This window comes from Micrasema longulum, unplaced genomic scaffold, assembly GCF_059751315.1.
Source record: "Micrasema longulum isolate JH-2025_06_02 unplaced genomic scaffold, ASM5975131v1 h1tg000383l, whole genome shotgun sequence".
Lineage (NCBI taxonomy): Eukaryota > Metazoa > Arthropoda > Insecta > Trichoptera > Brachycentridae > Micrasema > Micrasema longulum.
In genome coordinates this window covers 1,304,270-1,322,787 of record NW_028277584.1, presented here as the reverse complement: position 1 = coordinate 1,322,787, position 18,518 = coordinate 1,304,270, and the positions used below count along the sequence as shown (strand labels likewise).

The 18,518-nt window shown below is 30.2% G+C and overlaps 1 protein-coding gene and 1 pseudogene across 1 annotated transcript; one reads left to right on the top strand and one right to left on the bottom strand.

Moving 5' to 3' along the window:
* Nucleotides 1-356: 356 nt before the first annotated feature.
* LOC148282031 (succinate dehydrogenase assembly factor 2-A, mitochondrial-like) lies at nt 357-7,780 on the bottom strand. Its single transcript, XM_088225739.1, has 3 exons — nt 7,495-7,780; nt 6,882-7,012; nt 357-1,156 (listed from the first exon to the last, which is right to left on the bottom strand). Exons 1-3 carry the CDS (start codon nt 7,534-7,536, stop codon nt 883-885), a joined length of 447 nt encoding a protein of 148 aa, XP_088081865.1. The 5' UTR covers nt 7,537-7,780; the 3' UTR covers nt 357-882.
* Nucleotides 7,781-9,570: 1,790 nt separating this feature from the next.
* On the top strand, nt 9,571-10,703 carry LOC148282030 (vesicle-associated membrane protein 3 pseudogene; annotated as a pseudogene).
* The last annotated feature ends 7,815 nt before the right edge of the window (nt 10,704-18,518 follow it).

Below are 18,518 nucleotides of genomic sequence, written 5' to 3'. Positions count from 1 at the left end.
TTTAACTTAAATCTCACTAAACGCAACCATTCAACAAATAATTTGTATTTTGAAAGAGATGAAACATAGTTAAAAAAACATATATAATATTGGTTTAGGCCGTTTATGTAATAAATTATATAAAAAAAGTCATTATAAACTTGTGTTTCTAGTACCTGTATAGTATTTTTTAAAAAGGGTGATGAAACATGCTATTGGAAATATACATCTCAATTGAGAATAGTTTCTACAATATATTTTTTTTTACTGTTTAGTAAGTTGCGAAGCATATTTGACATGAAACAAAATAGTATAATAACATAAAAAAGCTTTAAAATATATTCAAGAGAATGTGAAATAATGAACACTAAAAACAATACACTTAATACACATTTATTACTTATGAAATTAAGGTACAATTGAATATTAAATATAAATAATACAAATTTATGGAAAATTCACAGACTATTTTATTATTAAAAAATAAATAAAAAATAGAGGTAATGATTTTAAATGCTGAACTTAAGGTTTTTTTAAATTTGGTATCAGTGTGATCATAGCTAGGTGGTAAAATTTAGAAAATTACAAATGCAAGAGATTCATATTTTAATTATAAAATAAGAACAGAAGTTAAATTCATAAAATATTTGAGTCATTCATTTCTTATATCCGCCATTTCCAGAAACTAAATATAAACTCCCTTTAAACAGTATTAGTCAAAGAACAGCTTAATACATGTACATTTTATAGGTATTATATATATCTTCAAAAGTAAGAATCTTTTCTAGTTAGCATTAAAACATTTTTGAACATCAAAATCAAGCGTGTGGAGATAGCAGGTATCAGAAACAGATTGTTTATATGATAAATACTGAATAAATAGCACATAATTAAGTAATTTATTTAATAGAGGTTGGGTTGCCGCAGCCTGGATGTTTTTTCTTTGTTTTGTACATGCTCCTTAAACAGGTTCATTATCTTGTTGTCATATTCCGGGGGGGTTGGTTCTTTGCCAACAGCCCAGTAATATATATCCCAGTCATTAGAAGGTATATTTATGAGACGATCGTAAAGCAAAGTGTCCTCTTCATTCATATTTTGTAGGTATTTAGCAGCAAATGTACTTAAAAGCAAATCATTCTCGAGCATTCCACGCTTCCTGGACTGGTATAACAACCTGAAAGAAATAAAAAACGTTTAAAGTTATATATATATATTGCTTTTGTTTTATTCCCATATCCGGGTGAAATGAAGAATACAGTTCTGTGTGTGAAATAGAACCAGAAACCCGAAAGAGTGATTTTGACTTGACGGCTACTCCCAGAAAACAATCGAGGTGCAGTGGTGAGCGTATTTGACTACCACGCAAGAGGTCTCGGGTCCGATTCCCGACATGGTTGATATGAAATATTTATTTAAAAACGTATTTTTACACTGGAATATTGCATATAATGTCATGGTACCTGGACTGGCGCCTGAAGCGAAAGACTGATCATCTTACCTTCATATAACAAAAATGATCAAGATACGCTGGGATTGGTTTACCAATGCAGTGCCCTATGCACCATTAGGTGGGGAAAGGGAATGATGATGATTTACTTTTGCTGGACACAACTTATGTTAACACCTAATTAGTGACCGGCCGAAGTTTGGGTTTCGGGCAGTTTTGACCAATTAAAAGAGTTTCTTAAAGTAAAATGAAAAACTTTGGCTCAGCCGAAACCTGCAGTCGGGATGTATCAGATATTGCATTCGGCATATTATGGCCCGTGACTCATTCTCATAAGTTCTAACATCTTTCATATTTATAATGTAAATTTTTTTTTAGATAAACAAGAAATACTTAGTTTCTATTATTTACTAAAATATTTTCAGACCATTTCCTAAAAGTCATAAATAACTTGTGCTGGAAAAATGGAAATCGAGATGTGGTAGAGTGGGATTTGAACCTCAGACCTTTGGTCCATGAGTCCACAATACTGCCAAGTCGGTTCAATTCCTTTATAGTTAATAAGTTAGAGTTGTTAGCGTACATTGAAGAACTGTTACGCATAAGTTATATATACCATAACAACGAACCAAAAAGCGCTAAAAATAAACAAATTTATGCCTTTTATTTCATTGTGTATTTTATTTAACACTTATTTTAATGAATCGTAAAGTTTAAAAATAAAAAAACACTTAATTTTAGGCGCTTCGAAGTTACTTTTAACTTATGTAAATAAGTTTCGGTTTCGATTTCGGCCTGGAAATCTTGTTTCGGTTGGTCACTACACCTAATAGATGGTGATTCCTTTTAAAGCAACTTTTTACCTAAGTTGTTGATGTCTTTGATTGCATAGATTTATATATTAAGCGTGTTGTCCAGATGTTTACAAAAAATTTTCTTTGCGTAATAATTTTTATTTGTAGTATTCTTTAATAATATACATGCTTGCAATTTATATTATGTTGTATCCCAACTCAACACGGGGCTTTTGGCCTCATCGAGTTAGGGTTAAGTTTTTTTTTTGTAATATGTATTTTTATATGAATAAATAAAAAATATAAATAAATAAAATGAAGAGTACAAAAACATTTCAACTCAAAAAACTTCACACGGGTCACACATACATAATTTTGGACAACATTGTGGCAGAAATTTTAAAACTTTATTTGCAGCAATATATTGAGATGAATCTAAAGGGCATATTTTTATGAATGTACCCTGCGGGGGAATATTAATAATTGTGCTCTTATTATGAACGATTATTATTATTATTTATTATTATCCCGCTACAATGATAAAATATTTTACATACGTACTTATAACATGTCATACCAATATGTTTTATTATCGGAAAGATTATATTTTTATCACTGAATTATTGAAAACAAGGCACAAAGAAAACAATTATAGCATAAAATAAATTTATCAACACATAGGAATACGTATCTTATTTTAATTCTTATCACGTTCTCCACAATGTAAAAACAAAATATCGATTGATGCCCAATTATATATTATTTGTATGTAATGTGATGCATGATATTGACAAAAACAATGTTCAAGATGTTCCCTCATCTCTTTTAATGAGTGATGCATATTTAATAATTATTTCAAAGAGTTCAAAATAATTTTAAAAAAACATAACCTATGTTCACACTAGGTACTATGCTTTTAAAAATATTTTTTATTTGTGCTCCAAATAACATATTGTATTACATAAGTAAATAAATGTCAAAGGTCTAATAAAATAATCCATAGGGGCAAAAATGATGATTTAAAGCGTTATCTTGAGATAAGAAAACAGCAGTTAACTACCTAAATAGATTAAAGAAATTAACAATGGACATTTTTATTTTAAGAAAATAAGCTTTATATTCTTTTATCAACAGAGAAAAATATTTCATATTATGTAAGAAGGTGATATCAATCACTACAGTAACCTTTAATGAGAGCTTGTAACATAATTTTATAAAAAAATATAATATTTTATTCATTTTTCCCTTTCCGAAACTAACGGTGCATAAGGCACTGCATTGGTACAACAACATTGGATCATATATTATTTGTTATATGAAGGTAAGACGATCAGTCTTATGCTTCAGGTGCCAGTCCAGTGTTAAAACATTCTAGTGTTAAAACACCATTTTAAATCAATATTTCATATCAACCGTGTGGGGAATGGAACCTGAGAACTCTTGCATGGAAGGTAAACATACAAGACGGCTGACCATTTGACCACAGGGCGGAAAACCTATATAGTTCAGATAAAAAATTGGTAAGATGGAACAACTGAAGAAATATGGATATTCAAATAGAATTGTGAATCACTTAAACCAGCTAATGATGAGTCATAAGTCCTCTTTATGATTCCTAGATTTTCATTTTTTTTTTTCAAAGAGGTTCTCCATCTTTATTGATAAATCTATCAGTTTCAAAAAGTTTTAGGAAAGGATGGAGGCTTTTATTGTATAAACAATCGAAACTTTCACATGCATGCTGTTGCCAAGACAAATTACTGTTACCAATAATAACTCCTGAGTCCTTCCAAGCCAGGTCTGCGTCCCGCAGTTAAGATATAAATTGCTGACAAACTGTCGAGCCATGTACGTCCAGGACTGCCAGATGACTTGTAAAGTAGGCAAGCGGGGTTAAGGCTCTCGGGAAGCATCCGCAGTATATGGCCCAGCCAGCCGTATCGCCTCCGCTTGCTAACAGTTGTCACCGGGAATTGCTACATTTACTGTCTGATTTACTTACTAAGTCAAACCACCGCAAACTTAGAATTCTTCTGAGGTGCCTATTTTTTAAAAACTCGTTGACTGTTCGTTGGCAGTTTATACCAGAACTATGGGACTCGAATCGGACTTGGGAGAAAGTACAGGAGCTGGCAGCCGACGTCATGTACTGAAGTGCTCAATTAGAACCTCGAACGAGTGTTTTCGACTTCTTGGCTACTCTCAAGTAAGAATCAGGTAAGAAATTGAGTAATGATTAGTCTTTATTGTGATATAATGGTTAGAGCATTCAACTACCATGTCTGAGGTCTTGGGTTTTGGATTTCCAATCTTGGAATACCGAGATCCCAGTATACCAGGATCCTGCATAATTTTCTGATCCTGCATGGAGCGAGATTGTGTATGAGGAATCCCGCGGGATTTGGAGGATTAGGGAGCAGCATTGAGATGTCCTTTACCGAGCCTTGAGTGACAATGAAATATGCATCTTACCCAAGTCTAGTTCAGAAGGAAATAAAGGAGTTTGTTTAGATAATGCAGTTCAGCGTATCATCTTATGAAAACAGCAATGAATAATAGGAACACCAGATATAATGACGGTGAACTGCCCCTTCTGTTCTTGCTGAAGAGACTGCCCAAACTGCTAGCAACAAAGATGAGATTTCTCCACCAGTTCCAAATCTTTCGTTGCAAGAGGAGTTAGAGCTTACTCGGTCATTTGCTTCAAAAACAAGCTGCCCATCACCATCTAGCATCAGTTCCATAGAATCCAATATAAAAAAGAAATGACTAATAATCAGTATTAGGGGACTGCTTAGGAAGTATTTAAAATTTACATTTAATGCCCTAAAATCTATATCACTCACAAGTGTTGAAGCTTAAGGGCTTTCTTTGCTCCCGGCTATTTAGCCAAGTAATATAATAGCAGTTTGTCAGATGACACAATGGAGATGCTATGTTTTCTCTAAAAATACTTTCAGCGAAAGACGGTTAGTTATAATTACCATTTTTTTAAAGAATGACCTGCTAAGCCTCTATTTTAGAGGCTTGTCAGCAGATTGGAAGATAGGATATGGAAGGAACTTACGAAAAATATGCTTTGTCCTAGATTAGTAAGATTTTATATAGTTTTCTTTTCTATAAAAAAGTCATTAATAAAAATACTTTATTTGATTGATCATAGACTTTTATTTAAGCTGTCAACTGTCATTTATCTGTTAACACCATATTACAGCTTAAATAGTTTCTATACCTCTAATTAACTAAATAAATATTACATTTGGTGAACACTGAATAGAAATTATTTAAGCTCTGCACTGAAAAACGGTCTTTGCAGGATTTAAATCTTTTGGTCCTGCAGATACCAAGATTGCAAATCAGCTGCGGGATTGGAAGCCCGCCCGTTTTATTTCCGGCCGGGTCAATGAATTGAATTTTTATTAAAAAATTTAATTTTGCTGTAATATTTCACAGTCCCTTAACTAGATCAAGTGCCGAAATTTAACTATTTATTATAAAACAATTTCTGTATGATATAGTGCTACCTATCTATGTTCATTTGAAAATACAAATGATACCTTTTTTCCTGTATCACGTAAAATTACTCGAATATCAAAAGTAATACACAAGTTTATCTTACATCTTAATCAAAGTAAAATAATAATAATCAGAAATTTTAGGCGGGAAATATGCGTTTAGTAATAACAAACAAAATTAAAAAGAAGCGGATATATTCCTTGGTACCTACACTCTACACTACGCACACAGATACGTTTCTACTATCATCTCCCAGGAAAAAGACAATAGATCCTGTTTACTGCATATCAAAATAAAACAGGGACGAGTTTGAGTATCGTCTATTGTCTTGTTAACCTTAATAATAAGTTAAGGAATGCTAACTTTATATAGTTTTTTATATTTTACTTTTTGTGCTGTTACATGTTCACTTAATTGCCATACTTACTAGTTCTTTGCTCAATGTATTATTATTGCGTTTCTTAAAAATATTTTTTATTATTAACTTTTTAAAATCATTCTTATGTTGTTGAAATTCCATTTGTCGTTGCGTTTTGAAGCTGCAAGACTTTTTGTGATGCTAACCATCATATTATTTTTATCATATTATGTAAATGTTATCAACTATCAAATATCTAAATTTGGTAAATGGGGTCTAGAATTTCAACCGTCCATGCGCTCAGTAGCTGCAAGACTTGTTATCTAAATTCTAATTTTATAAATTTGCTTTTTATTTCGTTTTTAAAATATCACTTAAACTCTAAACTTCATTGTCAAATAAAAAATTTGAAAAAAAAAATGTAAATAGGGACTAGATTTCTTATTGTCCATGCGCTCTGTAGCTGCAAGACGTTCTGTTATCTAGCTCATATATATCATAATTGTATTATATCATAATTGGAGACGAGGAACTAGAATCCTAGCAGCAAGACGTGTAGGGATATTTATTTATTGTACAGCGCCCTTGAGGTGATTTTCACAAAAATGTCGCTATATAAATTATCCAAACATTATTATTATTATTATTAGATTTGAAGCGTGAGACTGCTAATTTTAACTTCATGTATCAAATGATCAAGATACGCTGCATTGAATGCAGCGCCCTGTGCAACACTTAGTGTGGGTAGGGAAATGATAATGATGGTGTAATAGTTATTCATTACCTTGCTTTACGTGTCTCTAAAGATTCATTTCTCTCAATATTGTATTTAGGGATAACAGGCTCCATGGAATCATCATAATGAATGATGTTTTTCGAACAATTGCGAACCACTTGTTTTGAGATTATGTTGTCCTGGAATAAAACATAGGTTTAGAATTATAAAACTGAATACTGCGAATTTTGAGCCTAATACTTCAATTTTGAGCCTAATACTTCAATTTTGAGGTTATTTTCTGTAAATTCGTAACTAACCATGCGAGAAAATATGAAACAAATGTCAGCAGAGCGGGGTTCGAACCTTGGATTTTCTGACTAAGTCCGCAACACCGGCACAGGACCACAACCGTTCTCAAATCGTATATTCATTATTATAATCAAATTTGCGCTATCAAAAAAAGTAAGGTGCCGGATAGGTCACTTTATGAGTGGCCAACTAGAGGAAAAACATAATATACGGCATTATTTAGTAAGACTGCTTAGGTTATATTTGTTATTTATTGTTTTTATATGCTTCAAAGCGCAAGCTAAGTTCATAATGTAAATAGAGGTTAGTTTGTCTACGGAGAACATATTCGTTAGACTTAGAATAAAGTATACATTCATAAAAAAATAACCTTATAAGAAAGTCTTCGAAATATTTTGGTAACAGAATACATAATTACGTAATCCTTTGTTTTTATTTGGTGTAGTAATATTAAGGTTCAATAATTAATCAATTTTGAGTATTTTATTGATATTACGTGAAAGAATAACTATTAAACCATAAAATTTCAATCACACGAAAAAAAATCGTAGGTAAACAGTTGATGTAAATGTAAATATTAAATTAAATATGACAAATATCTTGCTCTCTCTTCGAATTTAGAACTTTGACATACGCAATCTGACATTTGAATTTGTAATTAAAAATACATAATGGTACCTACCGTTAATAAAAAAAACTGGGGCATAATAATATACAAAATTTTTTGTTTCAGGGAAAACATGAGTTTTCATTTATCAATGTGAAAATAAACGAAAAAAAATCCTTTATATTTTTATTAGAAAATAAAATCTAAATTGTGCAATTATAAGTTGTTTTTTTGTTGATAGAATTTTTTTTATTTTTTAAATGAATTTGTATTTTTTTTTGTTATATGTATAAACGTTTTTCCGTCTTTCCATTTTCAAAATCATTGATTTCACAATAATATTATTAGTTGGTTTTTTTATTAGATTAAACGTAATTAATAATTTTCTAGTCTCCAAACAATTTCATTCTGCCAATTATTGCCTGCGTATTTTTTTTTTCAGATGTGGCTCAGATTCTAGTAAAATATTATTATAATTATAATTTAGTTAATTCTATTAAAATAGTAACAACAATTATTAAAACACAATAAATTATTACTATTTGAAAACCAAAATTAGTAGGGTCAATAACTTAAAAACCGAAATTCGACACTATATAAATACGCTTCACTTCAGTCCAAGGCATCAAAAATTGGCTTGATTCGTTCCTTGATTCAAAAGATGACCGGTTTTTTTGGGATGGCATCCACAAATTGCCAGAAAGATAAGTAAATGTTACAACTTCCGATAGACAATACTTTAAATATCAGAATTGCACAAGATTTTCTTTAATAAACGCTCAAATTTCCTTAAAAATTTCGGTTTTTAAGTTATAGACATAGAATTAAGAATAGTCCAGAAAGAGCGTAGAGTATGCTATGTTCAAAAAACTTCCAACCATGCCCAACTTTTGCCGCGCGCATTCGAGATGTCGCCGCGTAATGTTGCACGATGGGAAAAAATATAATCACAACACAGATTTAAGTTTTAAAAAAAGCAATCTGTTAATTTCTCTGAAATTTTATTGTGCACGTGGAAATATGGACTGACACAACAGAGTAGATAAGTAAAAGGTCACTTACTAAGAGTAATTGAATAACTGAACTTTGAACACAAAATAAAAAAACAAATTTTATTTTACATAAATGGATATTTTTATATCATTTTAAATAATATTTGATGTTTTAAAGATAATGTCGGTCAAATGTCAACCACAGAGTTGTTCAATTTTCATTACTTAGGTCTCTCATTAGGTGAGCAAAGTAGGGTAAAATAAATTACTACCCTGGCAGCACTAACGAAATGTCCATTTTAATTTCTTCGACAATCTAACAAATGGAAAAATAATTCCATTTTTACGTAATGTATTTGATACTTACACATTAATTTGCTAATTACACATGAAATGTGATCTCATTCTGTTTCTTTAAGATCCTAGCAGTATTTTTACACTTTAAAAGGACACAACACGACATAGCTGAATTTAAATTAGGAATTTCGTATTAAGCGACGTCCACAAAGAAACTCATGGGCCAAAACGTCAACCTTCTCATTTATAAGTAGTTTAGTCGCCTTCTGTTTGATGCTCGTATGCGGTTTCTGGACTATTCTTAATTATGTGGTTATAGACCTAATATAATATCTTTACCCTAAATTTATCCCTTGGCTAAATTATTTAAAACAAAATTCAGTTTTAGATTGTTTACATTCGTCTCCCTTAAATAATTTATTGACCCAAATGTGTTTATTTATTATAAAATGATTTCCATTAAAATATAACTATCGATTATCGATTTGTAATAATTATTCTGGTCACGGGTTTTGAGCACGTCACTGTTTATATGTTCTGCTGTTGTGGCAACACATTACATCGGGCGGCGCCATTTTACGTTGATGTACCTGTTGAATGTGTCATTATAAGTTATCAAACATATTTTTCTGTAGTTTAAAACTGTTTGAGGTGCCTTCGTATTTAAAAAATATTTCTTTAAAAGTAATATTCGTATTAAGTAACCAATCAAAATGGAAGATCAAGGCGGTAGTTCTGCACCAAGAGTTACTTCGGAGAATAAGAAATTGCAACAAACGCAAGATCAAGTGAATGAAGTTGTCGGAATAATGCGTGTCAATGTACAGAAAGTATTGGAGCGCGATCAAAAGCTATCTGAGCTCGATGATCGTGCAGATGCTTTACAAAATGGAGCCTCTATATTCGAGCAACAAGCCGGAAAACTCAAAAGGAAATATTGGTGGAAAAATTTAAAGATGATGATTATTATTGTTGTTATTGGAATAATTTTCCTCGGACTTATCATCTGGTGGGCCTCTCCTAGCAGCTCTGGAGATTCTTCCTCGTCTTCCACCACAGCTGCGATTGCCTTTACTCCAGCTCCATAAAAGTGATTTTAAATATTCCCTTTCCTAAATGTGAAGATTACCATTCTACTTTTATATTTCCACAATTATTAGATAATTTATTCACCTAAAAGTGAACAATCTTTAAATTGACAATAATATGAGGTCTTGCTGACTTCCTAAATTGTGATAGCATTTTTATATAATTACCCCCATTGCTAAATGTTATTGTCATTTCATAAATAATTTTTGGCTTTGTTAAAATTCAATCTCCATGTTGTTGACAGTTATGTCTTATTAGTTCATTGAGATTTATATTTAATGTAACAGAATAATAATTATTCCTTATGTCGATGTAATGTTAATAATCCTTCGAGCGATGCCAATTAGCAACATCTCTGTGATTACAGGTTTCTAATTTTACCGAAGTGCCTCAAATGTTATATACTGTACTATTAAATCTGTGTTCTAATAAAAAAACGCACAAGTATTTTATTATACATATCTAATTACCTATTTAATGCTTTGATAAAAGTATATTTATTGTAAAGTTTCCTGTAAGGCTTATTAAAAGTATTAAATATAAAAAATATTTTCTGTTGTATATTTTAATAATAAAAATATCGAGCTCTAAAAATGTGTTTCACTTTTAAAATGTACATATTTATATTTCAATTTTATAATAAACATCTTGATAGTTTTTCCAAGAGGTATGGTTTGATGTTGATTTTACAATGTCATTGCTCAACACAAATACTACTCTAAATTTCTTTGTATGATTCTTCTGTATCTTTATCTTTTGGTATCTATGACGCAAGTCTTATTGAATATCGATAAATCAATAATTTACCGTCCATTTAATGTTATGATTCATAATTATTATTATATTTGTGCCATATTTTAATAAACTTCATGTGGAGTTTATTATCATTAGCTCAAAATTGGTTATTTTTGATAAAATATATATTATATACCTGTTCAAGTGTGTTTCTAAACATGACTACTTACTATTTCTATGAAGAAATTACTTCTGAATCCTCTCCACTATAAGAGTGAACTTCAACTCATATGGTCCCCACATTATCAAGCCACTTTCAAGTGTACTTTGCACTAATGACTTGTAAAGAATTCTCAGTACTCATGTATTACCGAAAACTCTGGCAGTACACAGGACAAATCCTAACATCTTTAATGAACATGCTGTTTTGATCTGATCACAAAATATCAGAGAACTTACAAAAGTAATGCAAAGGTATTTCGCATCTTTGAAAGGTTCAAAACCTTCAAAGTTCGCATCAGATTCTGATAATCTATTCTGTAGCAGAAGAAAAAGCGTTTATAAAAAGAGATAACTGAATATTTGAAATATTGAATAATAATATTAATCTGTTTAATGGCAATGTTTATTCCGTCATTTTTAACAGTTTTCCTGTATCTTTTTTAAAGTGGTGTATTGTTTTTTTTTTTATTTATTACATACATAATGTATATTTTGTTAGTAAATGTTTTCTGTATTTTTCCTTCACCTCAATTTCAGTGGAGGTATTTCCATAGAAGCCCATGAGCCAGGCTTGCCTAACCAAGTTCAAATCAAAATTACCAAATCTGGACCTAAAAAATTAAAATAATTAATTTTGCAGTTCAAACTTTCACGCGCTCGTCTCTAAAGTCGGCCCATATCTTACCCGAAACCCGAACCACATACAATTCATTTGTGCGGATGTTATGACAGTATGTTTAGTCATCTCCCTCTCTCATATGGGCTTCTCGTCGCAAGAAAAATTATAAACATCGCGTTGCAAACATGATATACAAACATAATATAGCAAATGTTGGTCACGTATATAAATTGCATTTTATTATAGAGCTTAGAAGTCAGCTTCTTTTGAAGTGAAGTTAGTTGCATGCAATAGAACAGATAAAAGGTGTTTTATGATTGTTTCTTATTTTTTTCTCTCTTTGTTACGGAGTTTTGATAATTTGACCCGGTTATTTTTCACAAAATTTGTAAAAATTTACTTGAATTAATATGTAAAATTAGTTTGGAGATTGCCAATGTTATCCCATGTGCAGCTTTAAAGTGAATGAAAGAATTAATTAGAAATGGCAAGGTAAACACATTAAATTCTGTTATACAATGAGAAATGATTTCATCTTGAAGATCCGCTACTGATTTACGAATTTCACAAACTGTTAAGTGAACTTTAATCGGTTGCCGGTTGCTCTCATTTAAATAAATTATTTTGTCTGCATTGTGCTTTTTTCTCCAATATACTTTTTTCATATACTGCACTACTTGTAAAGAAAGCATACATCGTTTTAAAAAAATAGGCATGCCTTACTGGTGGACCCTAGGCACGCTACTGCTCAATTTGTCATGTTTTTTATGCTTTTTTGGCATATACATTCATAAAATAAATGTAAATAAGATCGAATTCCAGTTTTTAATTTTTATAGCACAATTAATAATGATTGTATTAAATTAAAACAATAATTGACTTCCTAAACATATTGTGCTTTTATTGGAATATTTATTTTGTTAAATTTTGAAAGAAAGATTCTTATTAAATTGTTTTGAGCAATAATTTATTAGGAAATAATCATAATTGTTTGTATAATATAATGGCTATCATCTATTGTATTCAAACAACCAATATTATATCCTAAATAATATAATACTGTCTTATAGCAAATCAAATAATTAGGTACCCAGCTAAATAGTAACCGTTGATTAGATATATTAATAAACAATAAAAATTTCTTAAAAAATATTTTTGAAGATGGTTTATGAGTAAAGAATGAGAAATATCTAATAGTTTTTGTAATTTTACATATCCCTAAATACAATGTTTAGAAATTTGATATTGGAGAATGATTACCAAGTGGTAAAATACATAATATATTTATAATCTGCAAGAATTAAAAAAATGTACAGAACCTTTATAGCAAAAAAAAAAACATAAGTCACATTCTATATGTGATAATAAAATTTACAAATACTTGAATTTTAGATTACAACTTGCATATATGCTGTGCATTTATTTTTAAATAAATGACATAATTACATACAGACTAATTAATTTTTGATTTTAGAATTTAATGTTTTTACTTGCCGTATCCAGGCAGCAATGATAAAATATCCTATTAGATATGCGTAATCATTATACAGGTGTTCTTTAAACCCTGTCACATCCGAAACCACAATGATCAGTGTGGGCAAGAAGACATATTAGCATATTTAAAAAAAATATTTAGGACAAAGATTTTTTTTTATAATACAAATATTAAAAAAAACAAATGGTTACTCACTTCAACAGGGGAGAAGTGAGGGGAGCACGGCGCAGTATCAGACTCCCCTTCCCCCTCCTCGTTTCTGCCCTGCAGAAGTAAGCAACTATTAGGTTTTTTTGATATTTTATTTTTTTAAATTTTATTCGTTCCAAAAAATTATTTTGATTTGCCAATATGTCTTATTGCTCATACTGATCACCGTGGTTTCGGATGTGACAGAATTTAATGAACACCTGTATGTTTGATAAATCTCCAGTAAAAGAAAATCATCAATAATAATTGTATTTTGAAGATTATATTGTAATATGAAAGATGTTGTTTTTAAATAACTTATGTAGTATGAAAACTAAGGTTAAACATTTAGTTAATTGCCACATACATATGTGTCTGTTCTTTTAGCTTTTACTCTTACAGATATCAATTAATGCAAAAAAAACAATGTTAATTCAGCATACATCATGCAAAGATATTCGTCGATTTTGTAACAAAAGATAAAATCTATTAAATGGATTGATTCATTTCTTTTTGGAGTTTCAATCCTCAGGATTGGTTTTACAGAGAAGACTTCATTCATTCCTTCATTCCTTCATCTTCTTCATTCATTCCAGTCCTCAGCGGCTCATTTCAATTTGTCATGTAGTTTATACATCTGGTCAAGGTACCTACTCTTGGAAAGATCTTCCTCTGATTTATATCCTTTTCTGTTCCTTCCAAAGTAGGAGATTTTTGAGGACCAAAAAAAGGCCAATGAGGAAGTTCACTGCTACAGGATATTGGATATAAAATATGTTTTCTTACACGAGCTAAAAATACTGCAAAGTTTCTCAAAAATGTATGACAAAATTGATGAAAATTAATTACTTACCGTCCAAACGTCACAATTTTGCCCAGTTTTACCAAACTTTTACAATATCATGGTATTTTTGTATGGGACTACTCCTATCCATTTTGTCGAATAGTGATACTAATTATTCTGAGCATTTTTATAAGCACACAACATTTGCTTTTCTTTTATTGATGCAATTTTCGAAGACAAAATATAATGGGCAAAATTATCTGCACTTGTTGACAATTTTGCCCACTTGGTCATAAACTGTTATTTTTGGTTTAATCATCCTTATCATACGGTTTTTTACTAATTTTTGAGCAAAAATGCTGTTTATGTTTAAACAATAGCATTATTGAGGCATCACCATTATAAAACCAATGCAAAAAACAAGTGGGCAACATTGTCAACTATTTTCTAAATTTTTCTATACAATGCGGATTTGTGTGCCAGGGTTGGCACATAATTGTATTTTTAACAAAACCAAAGGAGTTTATCTCTAATCCTTTTAAGTTCGTGTTTGACTATGCATAAGCTAATAAATTATAAATCGCTTTTGATTTTTTTTTACAAACTATTTCAGTTCTGATGTGATTTTCGTAATTAAGGGGGCAAGCTCTCTAAACGATTTTCCTTTAAATGTGTATGTAGAAAACAAACAAAAAGTCTTCATTTTTAATTAAGTGCAGCAGTGAAATTATTTGCTAGATTACTTATCTTTTGAAATTGTTTTTATGTATAGAATTCATAATATTTTTTAGGTTTTATTCTCTTATTTAAACTGTTAAAAATATTTAAACAAAAAACATTTAGAATAAAAAAAAAATGTCTTCATAATTTCACAAAAAAGCTGGCAAATTTAATTAAGTAAAACTTTCTTAAATGTAATCGATGTTCTTACATTTTTAAAAATGGTTGAAATTGTTTTTGAAAGGTAAACATACAAAATTGTTTAGGTATAACCATTTTTAATTTACTCACAGATAATGACGCAATCTTGCAGTGTTTAAGGTTTACATTGAATTTATGAAAACCTTGACGCAAGATGACAGGTTCAGGCAAAGATTTCACTATGTTCCAGCAATATCCTCAACTTGAGGCCACACAAAGTACTATTACGTTTGCGTCTTCCAAATGAAATGACAATATTAAAATTGTGGTTGTTGATGCGCTAATAACTTAACCGGCATAATATTTTTCGTTTTGCGTATCAACAGTGTTAAACTTTACTAAAACGAAAGCGCCTTCTTTACCGTTATTAATTTCAAGCGGATCAGACACTGTTTTTTCGTTTTCTTCGGCCAAAGATTCGGAGGTACGTCGTTCATATTCGTCGTGATGACTTATGATGAATGTATCGAAATCTGTTGATTCATCAACTCAGTAGGCATTAGAGTCTGTTGTGTCCGTGTCGCTATGACAATTTTTTTAATGTTCTCCTTTGTAAGGCGTAGGTATCTTTTGATCCTGATAGCAGAGAAAAATCGGATGGATTGTTATCCAATTGCTGTGTGATATAAACAGTTTTGATGAGCAGAATAACTGGCTTGTCATTTTTAGTGTGTATTTGAATTGAAACCTCCGTCAGATTTAAAAATCTTATTTGTTAAATCTTTGGCAAAAAATCTGATTTATGGGCAAGTTTGAACAAAACATCCGGTTACCTCGTTTAAAATCATGTTTTTGTCGCTTACTTCATTTTCTCCTTTGTTTAAGCAGCAGGTACTTGCATTTTCTTCGGGTCGGTCTGGTTTTTGTATTGGATACTGTTTTTTCAAAGTAATATGTAGCGACAACCCTAGACGCGGGCAAAATTGTCAAAATACTAGCTAAGAAATCTAAGGGAATTTTTCCGACTCAAATATCTATTGTGTTTGTTCAAATAGATATACAGGAATACTTTCTAAAGCGTTGTTATTATTTATGCAATGAAATATATAAAACTTGCTTGCCTTGTTTCAATACAAACTTCGCAACAACAAAATTTTTGACACAAAAACAAACCTTCAAGTTTAACTTCAAATTTCAAGTGATCAACTGAAACTGGCGGTAAACTGAATATTTAGTTTTGCCATGGAACTCTCAAAATTTACTTACCAAATGTAATTGTAATGAAACCAGTAATTTTTCTTACTTTAATACATGATTTTGTTAAGGATTTCGGCAGTGGGCAAAATTGTCTGGCTTGGGCAAAATTGATATGTTTGACGGTACTTTGAAACATCACACTCTCAGGGTGAACAATAGTTGTGTTGTGACTGATTTCCCGTGGGTACACAGGTTTTTCAATATTTTCGGTGTTTTGACAGGTACGAGGTTCTCCTTTTGAGTACTAGGAAAACTCAAACCTGTCACATCACGGGCGGTATAATTTAAAAACTACAAACCTTTTAAAAATCATAGTGGTTATAATATTTTTGGCCAAGTTTGATAGTCTATTAACAAAAAATGTACACCATATAACTATATAAGTTGAGGTATTATATTTTAACGGCATCATTAAAAAATGTTTTCTCTTTATTTAGGTTTATAAAGTTATACACAGGTTCATTCCACCTACACATGCATGCACATATATGTCCAGACATACCCACATTGAACTGTAGATGTGTAAGCTGTTTTGTATTCAACGACACCTACACTGAGATATTCAAATCAGAAAACCTTATATAGTATTGAATCCTGGCATTTTTACATCACAGATAGAATGATAAATTCTCGAAAGTGTATTTAGAGTATGGAAGATTTTTTTTGATACATTTATTTCTAGAAAACAAGAAGAGATGACGAAGAATGAGAATTATACCTACGTATTGTAAATGTAGTTCATAGACATTGTTTCTAGAATACTCTTACGGAAATATTTTTTTCAAATATTTTTAATATGTGTAGGTAGGTATAATATTTTATATGACATTTATTTAAAATAATACGCTTTGTAATTCTTTACCACTTACATCTGATGATGGGTAATTCAGAACATCCGAAACTAGTAGTGTTATTATATTAAATTCGTATGTGGTAAAAAATACAGTGTTTTATATTAAATAAATTAAAAATGTTTTTAAAAAAGTAAATGCTGAAACATTAAATAATATACAATACCATATATATTATTATATTATACACATACTGTAAATGCTGAAACAATAAATAATATACAATACCATGTATATTATTATATTATACACATACTGTAATTAAATTAAAATTAATATTTCTATTACTAATTTATTAATACCATTTTTACTATTTAAAAAAATAATAATTACAGTTTACTTTTTATTTTAAGCATTCTTCTTATTTACTTTTAAGTACCTATTTTTTTTTCAATGCATCTTTTTACACCAAACTATTAATAATACATTATCTCTTTAATACATTATTATTTTTTTTATTTTTTACATTATTTTTTTTTATTAAGTGAAGTTTTACTTTCAAAATCTTTAAAAAAAAAAACATTATTTTAAAAATAATTACAAATTTTGTACTCATCTGTATTATTTTTGTAAATGTCCCTTGGGCGTATTGTAAAATAAAATAAATAGGTAAAAATAGAGTAATTGAGTATGTACTTACATGTTTTTTTCGGGTATTATAGACCTACATATTTTTTTCTTTATCTTTTTTTTATTTCAGTTAATATTATGGGACAACAATATACAATAATTTTACGTTCATAATGATAAAATGAATATTATATAAGGTAATAAATAAAAATTGAAGTTATAAGTATTTTGAATAATGTAATAAAAAGAAAGGCGGCCTTCGTGGTGTAGTGGTTAGGACACTTGACTCACTCACGGAAGGTTCCGGGTTCGATTTTCGATGTGAATACAAAGATTTGATGTGATTTTTTTCAAGCCTGAGTATTCTGTGCTATAATTCACCACTAGAATTCCGGGTCTCCTGCCCTGTTGAGTAAAAAAAATTTAAATCAATAGGTGTGTACCTAACATATCTACAGACTTATCAAATTTATTTGTTAGTAATTATTAAGTATACCTAGTTAGGCACGTTTTTAGTTAAACTCGTATTATGGGTAGTACCACGGTAATACATTGGCTAGCTGTATACGAGGTCTCAAATATTATGATTCCCAACAAGATTGATACGTAATATATTTTAAAAGGCGTTTTAATGTGGAAAAATTTCATCTGAAGCGTAAGACTAATGCTCTCGTGTATTAAAAAAATATTGACATACAACTATTAGTAAACCCTTATCCCTTTCAGCACGGGTGTTCATTAAAATACACACAATTTTTTCGATTTTGTACTCTCGTACCAACTGACATTCAAAAGCGGCAAGTCTGTTTTATACTTAATGGAACCC